At 37.5% G+C, this 13,092-nt stretch overlaps 1 protein-coding gene across 1 annotated transcript; it reads right to left on the bottom strand.

Annotated features, from left to right (window-relative positions):
- Positions 1 to 6,269: 6,269 nt before the first annotated feature.
- On the bottom strand, positions 6,270 to 12,561 carry LOC113981556. Its single transcript, XM_027708975.1, has 7 exons — positions 12,463 to 12,561; positions 11,504 to 11,625; positions 10,985 to 11,065; positions 9,395 to 9,517; positions 8,744 to 8,836; positions 7,175 to 7,235; positions 6,270 to 6,724 (listed from the first exon to the last, which is right to left on the bottom strand). Exons 1-7 carry the CDS (start codon positions 12,530 to 12,532, stop codon positions 6,465 to 6,467), a joined length of 810 nt encoding a protein of 269 aa, XP_027564776.1. The 5' UTR covers positions 12,533 to 12,561; the 3' UTR covers positions 6,270 to 6,464.
- Positions 12,562 to 13,092: the final 531 nt, after the last annotated feature.

The raw sequence follows: 13,092 nt of genomic DNA, 5'->3' as shown, positions 1-13,092 counted from the left end.
TATCTGTTGCCCTTCACTGGATGCCTCCAGGAACTCCATGTCTCACTTGTACTGAGGAGCCCAGAACTGGACAGAGTACTCCAGACGCGGCCTCATAGGGCTAAGAAGAGGGTCAGGATCATCTCCTGTGCTCTTCTGGTAATGATCTTCCTAATGCATCCCAGGATACCATTGGCCTTCTTGGCTACAAGTGAACACTGTTAGCCTGTGGACAGCTTATTGTCTATCAGGACCCCCAGGTCCTTCTCCACAGAGCTGCAGTTCTCAATACATGTCACTGTCCATTAATCCAGTCCACACTTCCTATGGTTGCCTTAGTAGATGTTGTGAGACAGTGTTGAAAACCTTGCTAAATTCAGGGTAGACAATATCCACTGCTCTCTCCTCGTCCATCCATGTAGTTGTTTCAATGTAGAAGGCAATTAGGTTAGTCAAGCATGATTTACCTTTAGCCAATCCACGCTGACTACTCCTGATCACCTTTTTGTCATCCATGTGGAAAGGCACGGCCTCCAGAATTGAGGCACTCTACCACCTTTCCAGGGACTGAGATGATGGGTAGTTCTCTGTGTACTCCTTGACCTTTATGAAAACTGGCATTTGCTTTCTTTCAGTCCTCAGGTACTCTCCTGATTGCTCTGACCTTTCAAAGTTGAATATGAGTGGGCTCACAGTGGTGTTTGCCAGCTCTCTCAGTGCCCATGAAGGTATCCTATCAGGGCCCATGGACTTGTGGATGTTGTTTGCCTAGGCTGAGAAAACTCAATTCAAACAGTTATTTTTTTGAGTTATTTAGTCTGATGTAAATTCATATGAGGCAATACTTCATTTGTATTAAAGAGGGAATCCATGTGTAAGATCCCAAGTCTTGAGCTACGAGCTCACCAAAGGAGTTTTACTTTAAAATATGCAAGGCTGCAACAATATCCACCCTTCAGATCATTAGAAAATCCTTTGGTTCTTTTAACACCTTAAGAGAGAGCACATGGGAGGATAGCTGCACACATTTTCCCAGGGGGTACTTTTACTGGTAAACTTCTAGAAAATAAGAGTACTTTGCAAAAGTACTTGATCTGGATGAGGGGATTGAGTCCACCATCAGCAAATTCGCAGATGATACCAAGCTGGGGGGTAGTGTCAATCTGCTGCAGGGTAGGAGGGCTCTGCAGAGGGGCCTGGACAGGATGGATAGATGGGTTGAATCCAATGGGATGAGGTTCAACAAAACCAAGTGACAGGTCCTGCACTTTGGCCACAACAACCCCATGCAGCACTACAGGCTGGGCACAGAGTGGCTGGAGAGCAGCCAGGCAGAAAGGGACCTGGGGATGCTGATTGACAGGAAGCTGAACATGAGCCAGCAGTGTGCCCAAGTGGCCAAGAAGGCCAAGGGCATCCTGGCCTGGATCAGGAACAGTGTGGCCAACAGGACCAGGGAAGGGATTCTACCCCTGTACTCAGAGCTGGTGAGGCCGCACCTCGAGTACTGTGTCCAGTTCTGGGCCCCTCAGTTCAGGAAGGATATTGAGGTGCTGGAGTGGGTCCAAAGAAGGGCAAGGCTTCCAAGGGCAAAGCTGGCAAAGGGACTCGAGCACAAATCCTATGAGGAGAGGCTGAGGGAGCTGGGGTTGTTTAGCCTGGAGAAGAGGAGGCTCAGGGGAGACCTCATCGCTCCCTACAACTACCCGAAAGGAGGTTGTAGCCAGGTGGGGGTCGGTCTCTTCTCCCAGGCAGCTATCAGTAAGACAAGAGGGCATGATCTTAAGCTCTGCCAGGGGAGGTTTAGGTTGGGCATTAGGAAGAAATTCTTTACAGAGAGCGTTATCAGACATTGGAATGGGCTGCCCAGGGTGCTGGTGGATTCACCATCCCTTAAGGTATTTAAGAAGAGACTGGATGTGGCACTGAGTGCCACGGTCTAATAGCCAAGTGGGTGTTAGGTCAAAGGTTGGACTAGATGACCTCAGAGGTCTTTTCCAACCTAGTTGATTCTGTGATTCTGTGAAGTTTGAAGGGTAACATACAACCAAAATAAAGCATTCCACAAAGTATTGACTTAGCACATGCTAACCCAGACCACTTAGCAAAATCTAGCCGATCTGGTCCTAAATTACTCAAAATATTAAGAAAAGGGATTAGGAGAAGAAGAAGTAAAGAGAGAGAAAAAGAGAAATATAGCTACCATTCCTAGATCCAGCATAGGTCATGCTACAAGAGTCTAAAAGATGAAAAGTTCGAACAAGCATGGGGAGCACATGTTGCTGTTTTTATGTGCTTTGTCCCTCCTGTGGCCACACCCCCTGCCCCCAGGTGGGACTTCCAGTGTGCCAGCCAATACGAGGCTGGGTCAGGGGCTCTGATGTGTGGTATGGGCAGTTCATCTGGGCTGTTTTTGACCAACAGCTTCTCTGGGTTTGCCCCAAGAGGCTTGCAGGGGCTGGCTTCTGGGACTGGGCACAGTCCGTGAAATTTGACCTATCACCTCCCTGCCCACACACACACTTGAGTTGGTCCAAGCCAATAATTTATATAATAATCCAGTGTCTCACACCATGCATCCCAAATCATTAGATATATGAATACATGAGATGCTGCAGTGTGTCCAGAGAAGAGCAATGAAGCTGGTGAAGGGGCTGGAACACAAATCTTATGAGTAGCGGCTGTGGGAGATAAGGGTGTTCAACTTGCAGAAAAGGAGGCTCAGGAGGGACCTTATTGCTCTCTATAACTATATGAAAGGGGGTTGGAGTGTGATGGGCGTCAGTCTCTTCTCCAAGGTAACAAGTAAAAGGACCAGAGGAATGGCCTCAAGTTGAGGGGAGGTTTAGATTGGATATTGGGAAAAATTCTTCACGCAGAGGGTTGCCAAGCATTGGAACAAGTTGCCCAGGGAAGTGGTTAAGTCATCACAGCTGGAGTTATTTTAAAAAAACATGTAGATGCGGCACTTAAGTACATGGTTTAATGGTTGACTTGACAGTGCTGGGTTAATGGTTGGACTGAATGATCGTAACGGTCTTTTCCATCCTAAAGGATTCTATGATTCTAATATACTTTTACTTGTAACAGGCATCAAGGGCCACCAAGATGCATAAGGATTTGCATGTAAAGTAAATATACAGGTGAAAAATATAACTTGGGAATCTTTTCACACAAAGAAACATTTGACCATGTCATTCCCTAGTTAGCAAAGCTGTGGTATTCTTGTATGCAAATGTGCTTAGGGGATAGAGATACACAACTGTAGGTCTTTGTACATAATTGCCAATGAAATTTGCTCTATAGAAAATGATGCAAATACAGACATCACAGAATATAATCCAGAGGAAATCTCAAATCTTTTAAGAATTCTTAGGAAAATGAGTGCATTTTAATAACTTCTTTGAAACCATGTAGGGTGATACATTGTAATGTATTACATTGATTTCCATTCTAAACTTCTGCATGAGTTCCTTGGGATGGTCACTCTGTATCCTTAGAGCATGTTGCAGGGTCTTCTGGGGAGTTCCAATAATTATATAGTTACATATAATCAGCATTTAACGCAGTAAATCTTGTAAATTAGAAATAGTCATTCTCTCAGACACATCCACCTTCTTTTTCCTGACTAAAAAAACCCCAAAACAACCAGGCTTTGTATGGCAGAATCATAGAAAAAGCAAATCAAATATTTGAAGACAGTCCCCTTAGAAAAGCACAGTATGTTAAATTTATGCAATGAATATTTTTAAGTTTTCTTAAAAAGGGCTTACTTCCTTCTGAATTCTGCATTTGTTATTGCAGTCAGTGCATGACTGACAAATCTGGGGAGATTCTGTGCAAGTCTATCTTGGACATGCACTGAGACATTTAGGCACAATATACAAACGACTTCTATTTTCAAAACAACAAAGATACTAAAGAAAAATGAACAGTGGGGTATAAACTTGGAAACCATATGTTTACAAGCCATGACTCGGTATTAGAATTCATATAGTTATTCACTACAATGCACATGCATAATGGAAGATGTGTCATGGGACACATGGCATGGCAGCAACATGTGTCTAAATGCCTTTTACTGATGTACTATTGTTTCTTATATTCAAAAGTAAATTGGCTGAGGATAGTTAGGCTTCTGTCAATTTACAAGGGGATTTCTCACCTGTCCAGGCTACATAAAGACAATCCCTTTTAATCCAGTTGGGGATTTCCCCTGTCTGGATACAATCAAACACAATTTTCTCCACTTCAGCATATTCTAAATCAGACTTTGCTCTCCCAATATTTCTGAAAAGCTTCGTTGGGAGGTGCATCCTATCATTAAAAAAAAAAAAGAGAGAGAAGTTTGTAGTGAACTTCCTGTAGAAAGAATAGGAAGAAAATATGTTGATGTTGTAGTACAAGGCTGCCAAATAAGCTTATTTCAGCATATTTTATAATACAATGGATGAAACTTGCATAAGCCAGTTAAGCTGAAATGTTTTTCTGCTTTTTATGGTGTTTCTAAGTTACTTGATTTTTTTGGTAATATAAATTATAATATAAATAAAATATTTATATTCTATTATATATTGTAAATATAATATATTTTATATATATTATATATATTTTATATTTATAATATTGATACCTTAAGGTCCATCTAGTTTTTTGATTTTTCTAATTTTTATAAGTTTTATAAGTAGTTATATAGCAGAAGTAGATTTAGAAGCAGCAGCATTTATTCCCTTACCCTTCGCACAGAAACTCTCCAACCCTCTTACCTCATTCTATGCTCCCCATATCAATTCTACCCCTGGATTCCATTAGAAATCTTTAGTCTCACTTTAAGATAGGCCTGTTCTGTTTGGAGAATGCTTGTATCTTAGCCTAAACCGCAGAACACTGTCAGAAACTGGATGACCATGTACCCTTTGTGCTCTGAAGAAGATGAAGATTGATGAAGAGGTGGTCTCAAAAGACCCCAGCCCCAATTCCCCAGGGGCGTGACTGAGGGTGGTCCAGGGCAAAAGCCATGGGGTGGAAACATCTGGGATTGGACAAGCAGTATTATAAATTGTAAACATGCGCGTGTCTTGTAACCTCATGCCTCAGAAGCACAAATTTTTCTTCTCTTTTTTCCTTATCTCACCTTCAAAACTCATTTGCCTCGGAGTTTTTCCTCCCTGAATTTTCTTTTAGGCATCATATAAATAAAAAATACTTTGATATTTTCCCCCCTATAACTGCACATGGAAATTATAATAGCATCCTTCAAAATGTACTTTCTCTTTGTGAAAATAGATTATTTTTCTATGTTATTTAATTATTTTTCTATATTTTTACTATCTTTGTTTTATTCACTATTCAGTATACCTTCTGTCATCCATAGGCTCATTTCCATAAAGTACTTCATAGGACAAAATGTCAGCCTGAGCTTTATTAAAGGCTTCTTTCCGATCAGCTCTTTTATCGTCATTCTTCCTGATAAGCTGACTGACACATTGTTGTGCCCCAGGAACATCACAATATATGGTGTGAACCTACCATGGATCAAAAATTAGATCACATTTCCTGTAAAGCTGGTGCATCTGCTTGTAATTCATGCAGTTCACATAACTGAAAGGATAGAAAAACACATTTTTTTTCCATGATGCCATTCTCATGCTTCACTAATTTATCTTTTAAAATAACGCCAATTAATGAGTGTTCAAGTTGGTCTAATCAGTTTTCTGTAGGCTGACTTTCAATGGGTACTTATGGTTCTTTAATGCCATGTGTTATTCCTAAAATCTAGCCTGCAAATCAATGTACACTAATGTACATTTTGCAATTTTTAGGATTATAACAATAATAAACAAAACAGCATTTTTTCCTTACTGAACTGTATAGAAAACCCATCGAATAAAGTTTCATCTTTGCAGAAATTGGGTTCTTACCTTCTTGACAAGAGATTTCAAGAAAACTAGCATTGTCATTTGAGGTTTCATTGCCTTGTTAAATCTTCTTTCACTTTGCAGGAGCTCAGTGACTTCCCTCTCTCGTTTCTGCAAAGATCCTTGTATCTTTTTAAGGATAGTGTGTCCCTGCCAAAAATATCCCTTTTCCATTGACCATTCAGTCTTCTCTTCTTCATTAGCTATCTGGGGGCAACAAAGATAACTCCTATACACTAAGCCAGGATCTAGATTTTCACTGTTTTCATATGAAATTACAAAGATTTTAATGAGCAAGGTAGAGCAAAAATGGAGAAAACAAAAGAAATATTGAATATAAAGGTCTGTTTGGTTCCAACATTCAGAATATAATTTTTATAATTCAAAGAAGTGGATATTTAAAAGATTTTTGTGGAAAGTTTTCTGCTATCAAATATTATAATGAGAACAGAACACTATCAATGATTCCTGAACCAATGAATTGATTTCATTACTGTGATATTTTAGTCATTCATCAAAAATTTATCATTCTCCAGCTATGTATATATTTGCACACAATTTTTACTATCACTTAGTCCCATGGTTTACTTCAGCTTTTGCTATAGTCATCCTGATTGCCTTTGAAATACCTGCAATAATCCCATAAACAACAAGTAACATTTCCATTTTTGTGCTCACTTGTTCTGCTTTTAATAGTAAAACCTCTGACACATATGATTTTTCTCCTTCTGCCTTTTCAGACTTTGGCTGAAGAATTTTTATCTGGAAACTCATGAGGTCATGCAATCTTTCCACATGTAGACTGATGTTGTGTAGTTCTTGCAAAGCTGCATTAAAAACAAGAGAAAACTAGGTAGGAACAACTTAAGCATTTCTAATCTTCATTTTCCACAATATTGTTTATGCCAAATGATCTCCCTTTAGAAGTCAAGAATTTGTCATGAACTAATATTTTTTTAGTACTCAATAATTCATTTCAATTTATTAAAACTCAAAGAATTATAAAGGGGTCATGCTTTATTGGATTTTAAACTTCTAAAGGGAAGACTTTAAGTGCTGAAATAAACCTAGTGAGAAATGATGCTGACTGTAATAAGACAGTTGTGCTAAGGAGTTTGGATTCATGACAGATATTATTTGTAGCTTCAATATTGTTTTATTACTCCATCTGCACACACAGTATTGCAATGGAAGGGCTTATATTGACTTCAGTTCGCAAGCAGCAAAAAGTAAACAGGAAAGAAATCAAGAAACTACATCTGAAATATAAAACTCACTCAGTGCATGTTGGGTATAAAGATAATCTAGGTTTTTACTCAAACTTTGTAGAATCCAGACCTGCAAGGCAAGCAAAGAAGATAGCAGGAAATCAGTGCTCTACCATTTTTCATTATATTTCCTTGGGGAGAATAGTCAACAATAAGAAAATAATGCTGTTGCTACTTATAGGTACAACGTACAGAAATGGGCTATTGAGCAGTAATTGGCTCTTATTTGAAAAGAAAATATTGAAATAAACCAGAGATTGCTCAGACTCCAGTGTTTTCACAAGCGCCTGAACCAAGTTGTCCCACGCTTATACTTTCTAAAGCATTTGTCCATGTTACTGGAATAATAATGGAGACAAAAATGATAGATACTCCTGAAACAGTTGAATAACAAAAGCTTTTGGGAGAATTTCTAAGACTGCCCTGAAGAAAAAGTTGTGTGCACCAAATCTTACCAGCATTATTTGGCCTAATAAAAAGTATTCCTTCTTCCTACAAGCCTCAGAATATTGTATCCTCATCAGTTCTTTCTCTTTATTGTAATACTTCTGCTACATTTCCTTGATATGTAATGATTAGGTCAATTGACTTTTAAACCCCATGATTTTTCACAGTTCATCAATAAGGCCCAGTAGACATGCGTCAAAGTGCTTGAAAAGTAAAAAAACACTTTAATTTTAAGTACTGTTGCCACGCAAAACTAAAACAGAAGGTGGAGCCACATTGTTTGAAAAAGGAACCTAAAAACTTGCCTGAGATCTTCACTCAGAAATCCTACAGAAATCTACATTCAGTTTCACAAATGCAAAAGGGAATCTGGCTCACAGACTCACTGCCCCCACCACTCCCCACCACAAAGTTGGTTAGGATCTCCCTGAATATGGGTCTTGGAGCAGTATCATGAAAATTGGTAACAAAGTGATGATGATGATTTGCAAAATTGCAGGAAGACTTGACCATATTGGACAGAATAGAACACTAGGCAGAAAACAACAAATATTAGACCATGATCACAGATGCTATCAATGAAAAAAAAAATTCTTTTTTTACACCTAGGAAGTCATCTCAAATCTTTGGTAAACTGAAGTCGCATTATTACAGAAAAATTTGGAAAACCTGAGGAACTTTAGGTAGTTTTCCATGGGAACTACCAAATGAGGTAGTATTGCTGTTATGTCAGCCAGGTGAAATGCAGTATTGCAATAGCTTAGGTGGTGACATGTTGATTTTTAATGCTAATTGCTAAATAAAAAAGAATGAATGTGCTGTACTGTGATCTAAGAAATCTTCAAAAAGACATAAAATGTGAAATGAGAGAAAAAATGACAGTCTAGTAGTTTTTAGTGGAAAGAATAATATAGTAAGACAAAAAGGCGTATGTCATCTTCATTGCTGTCTAAAGGGCAAAAAACTAGATGGACTCCCTGAAAAGAAGAAGGCAAGTGCACAGCAATTCAGTCTTGGCTGATTCAGATGTAGATATCTAAAGGCAGACAGGCAGGCAAACAGCACACACTGGATGCAGTAAAAAGAACACTGTCGAACACCAAAAAGAAAACACAAACTTGCTTTGTTCACCTTTTCTTTTTCCCAGTTCTCAGTTTGTTGTTTCATTTGGTGAAGAAGATCTTCATTCTCTTGGATCAGTTGCCTGTTTCTTTCTCTCAGGCTCTGAAGACATTAAAATAAGGCAAAATTTTAACACCTTTTTCAGAAAGGCCTAAAATTTGAGGGGTTTTTGTTCCATACACGCATTGAAAAGTCATAACATTTGGCCCAGGCTGCTAAGACCTGGAGATCTCACACAAATAATAATTAAAATTCCCAACCACATGTGACCAGAGGTCTGATTCTAAAGACTCTCTCTAAAGACTTGAACACTCTGAACTTTTTCCTGTAGCAGAACAGAATGAGGAACTGGATAAACTTTAATACCTGTTTCACCAGAAAAGCAGCACACATCATATATATTCTAGAATGAATTCACATTTATTTGCATGAAAACAAAGCTATTTCCAAGTGCATAAGGACAGTTAGGCCAAGTTATGAAAACTGGTTTGAAGGTGTACTGTGCAAGGCTTTACTAATCTCCAGAAGGAGACAGACATAGTTTTGTATTGATTTCACAGACTGTGTGTCTTCATTTGACTGTTAGTCCAGAAGAAGAAAGCAACCTCTGTAAGTACCCGCCAGGCTTATCCCAGTGTAAAAATTGTAATGCTGGGTTACCTTAACTGTATCTTCCCAATGTGTGTTGCTCTTGTTCATCAGTTCTTGGTAAGCTTCTAACTGGGATTTCAGACACCTCATTTTCTCTCCATAATGTTTCTTTATAGTAGTTAAAATCTGCTCCTGTATTACAAAATATTATTGAGAAAATGAATAGTTATGAGAGCAGAAAGCCAGGCATGATTTAAAAAATAGTTTCCACAAGAGCTAACGTTTGATTCTCTTTATTCAATGTCTTTTATTTTCTGCAAACATTTCTTATTTATCACAGGAGGTTTGTACTTTCATTTGCTGCAGACTTTGAACAACAATTACTGTTAAATTAATTTATCTTTTATGTATCTTTCTGCAGAAGTAAAACCCAAAGCCTTTCTGAGAGCAGACCAGAATGAAGTCATTCCAAGCATAGCTAAGCAATTTTAAAGAAAGTAAACTTAGCTCAGAAAACAAAAGCTTGGAAGTAGCATAAAAAAAATAAATACAGCAACAAAAATGAAAGAGTTTCTATGAAGAAAGATCATTACAGTCCCTGTGTTTGCATCAGTGCCCAGAAGGCAATTGTCTCCTGTTATGCGTCTGTGTCCTTCCTGATTCTCTTTCTCGTCCCTGAGCGATCTGGAGTCAGTTGAAAGTGTAAGATGGGACTGTGCCAGGATTACGTTCCTACTGAAGCACAGAAATGGATTTACACAGGTATTACAATTCTTCTGCATTCCCTATGAAAGGGTATCTAGCCTTTCTACACTACATACAGGAAACTCTCAAGTTCAGTTGACAATCTGAAGAGTTTGTTCGCTTCCCCTTGGAGAGTCTAGAGGAATTTCCAAATCTCTGCTGTCTATGCACCAAGAATAAACTTTAATTATGTGGAAAACATACACCTTCATAGGAACTAAGTGCCTATTTTACTCTAGATCAGAAAAGGAGAATGATGTGACAAATAGAAAGATAGAGCAGTAGCTGCAAGAAAAGATTCCAGAACAGTGTAGCCCAAAATGATGTGGATAATTTCATCTTTTGGGAGAAATATTGACTAATGGAATGCAGAAATGCTTTCACTAAGTAAAGTGAGGCATTTGGAGTTATGGTCACAGGAATGACACCTCTGGATCCTCATTGTGACCTTTCAGGGTTTACAGGTGAAGAGAGTCTAATACTCTGTAAGCTATATTAACAAAACACTGTAAGGCTAAAGCAAAGTAGACGAAAGAGTACCACAGAAGAAAAAGCATAAAGGCAATACAGTTCAGCACCATCCTTTACAATACAGTCATTTTTGAGGCATAGCCTCAAAATGTTCTAATGTAAATGTTCTAATCATGGTGTCAGTAATGAAAAGAATGTGTAATTTATGAGAAAATTCTAGTAACAAATGAAGTTTAGAAAAATCTCTGTCATTGTGCCAGGTAAAAAGTAAAATCAGACTTCACAAAATTGTAAGATCAAATACATTTCAAGATATACTGACATTGTTTACAGACACTTAGAAGGGTAGGTGTATAGAGATGTAATTCTGAATGAAGTAGATTTTATCCTTCTGTATCATTTTGATGGTAAAACACAACAGTGATAATGCTCCAGAATACTTACATGTTTTTCTTTCCTTATATTGTCTAGTTTTCTGATTATTTTCATGTGTTTGTTTTTCATTTGCTGCATGTCTTTTACAATCTGTAGAGGATGAAGGAAATGATCAATTCAGAGCACTAGCAATGCTAGTTATAATGAACCATCAAACAACTTTGAGGTACATTTCTCGAAATGACAGATACAGTACAGCGAAGAGTTTGATCTTAAAAACAGATAAATGACTGCAGGCCAAAGCTTTCAGGCTTCAATAACTAGAAAATATGTTATGCTATTGAACAAAAATCTGTAGATGACTTGAAATGGAATTTCTCTACCGGTCCTAATATGCCATCTCCACTTCTTCCTTTTTACTGTAGTGATCTAAATGGAATATGGAAGACACAGTCATTACGATTTTTCTAAGGCTTTTGCAAAAGCTTCAGTCTGTGAAGTTTATTGCTGGAAAAAAAGGGACACAATGGAGAAGATTGCATTTTTGCATTTAAGAGTCAGGTAATGGAGTGTAGGGTTTTTTTTTACCTTGATGATATACGATGTAGCCAAGTTGTAGGGAATATACAGCACTTCTTTGGTTGTACATTCCTTCAGCTCAGTTGCTTTGTGATCAGCATCAGAACAATCTCCGAACATAGTAACATGATCTATTGCATAAAAAAGTTTACTTTATCAACTAAAATGCACAGCAGCTTCAGATGAACATTTAATTTTTTTTTTATTAGAGGCATCAAGTATAGTTTTAAATCTTTGGGTTTCCTCTTGTTTTGGTGTTTTTTGGTGTTTTTTTTTTTTTTTTCTGATAACAAATAAAATAGACTTTTGGAAAGAGAATTATAGCAACTCTTACTTGTCAACTTTGATCTCTGGACACCATCACACATATTTATGTAGTTTGACAATTACTTGTCCCTCACTACTGTGATATTTATTACTTACATAAATTCATGTCATTACAATTAAAAAAAAAATCATGCAGAAACATGTTGCCTCTTAAGAAACTAGTTTTTATCAGAGTTAAGAAGACACTTTAAATCCTTATAAAACTACAGGTTATTTGACAGACCCTGTTTATAACAGTGTATGATATAAATTCTAATCTTTTTTCTTAATTGTCCTTTTTGTTAAATAAAAACATAAAATTACTTCCCACTCCTTACTCCCCCACCCTCTTGAGATTTCTCTGGCTTAACACAGTAGCTGACTTCCTATTGGAAAATTACTTTGAGTATCATAATCCTCAAGCAACTATCATAATTAACTAACAAGTATATAAGGTCAAAAAAGACTGATCTAATTACTTAGATACCTAGAATAGTGACTTGTATATATCTACACTTAGGAACTTCATTTGAAAATCCAAGTTACGCAACTACATTCAATTAAAGCTCACATACAAGAAAAAAAAAAGAACAATCCTCCTAATTTTTTTAATGTATCACATGTTCCAGAAAGCAACAATAATACTTGATAGGTAAATATACCTTTTTCCTGAGTTCTGTTTTCACTCCATCCAATCAGGGAATTCAGAAATGACCACTTGTTTATATTCATTCCAAGCTTGTGCAACCATGAGTTTCCCCCTCCATCTGTTAACAAAATTCAGGTCCTAAAATCTTCTTAAGGCCATTGAAATTTTTGCACTAATTCTCTTCAGACCAAAAGTTTTTTAAATTATTAAAAGAGTTACAAAAGTATGAAATTGGAAAGTCACTGAGAGAGCTGCAAGCATAAGAAGGATTTAATACTTGTGTGACTCTTGAATGGTTCCACCTGATCTGAAAACAGAGAGGCAATTAATCTAAAGGCTATATTCCGGACCTTGTTTCTCATTTTCTGTGAAAATGTTTTCAAAATGTATTTTGAAAAACTACAAAATAAACTGGATTTTGCCCAATATCCTGAAAAACATGTGTATGAGGGTGTGTGTGTGCGGGGTTGTTTGTGTTGCTATATGAGGTACGTCTCACCCTGGTTTATTTATGAGCTCTCCGGATGCATAAAACACTCCTGCTGAGAGAAAACAAAGCCACAACACTTTCAAGTGTTCTGTTATGAAAGAGAAAACAGTGCCTGAAAGAAGTCTTCTGACTCTTTGAATTGGTCAAAACAAT

The sequence above is a fragment of the Neopelma chrysocephalum genome, unplaced genomic scaffold, assembly GCF_003984885.1.
Source record: "Neopelma chrysocephalum unplaced genomic scaffold, ASM398488v2 Primary Assembly neopelma1_96657, whole genome shotgun sequence".
Classification (NCBI taxonomy): Eukaryota; Metazoa; Chordata; class Aves; order Passeriformes; family Pipridae; genus Neopelma; species Neopelma chrysocephalum.
The sequence above is the reverse complement of the archived record's forward strand: the minus strand, read 5'-3'. Positions and strand labels throughout refer to the sequence as shown.

Excerpts from the sequence above, each read along its gene's own strand:
- LOC113981556 (XM_027708975.1), bottom strand. The coding sequence starts at position 12,532 with ATGAATATAAACAAGTGGTCATTTCTGAATTCCCTGATTGGATGGAGT. Across the intron at positions 11,066-11,503 it reads CTACATCGTATATCATCAAG|ATTGTAAAAGACATGCAGCA; the intron begins GTAAAAAAAAAC and ends CATCCTCTACAG. Across the intron at positions 7,236-8,743 it reads AGAACTGGGAAAAAGAAAAG|GTCTGGATTCTACAAAGTTT; the intron begins GTGAACAAAGCA and ends CTTGCCTTGCAG.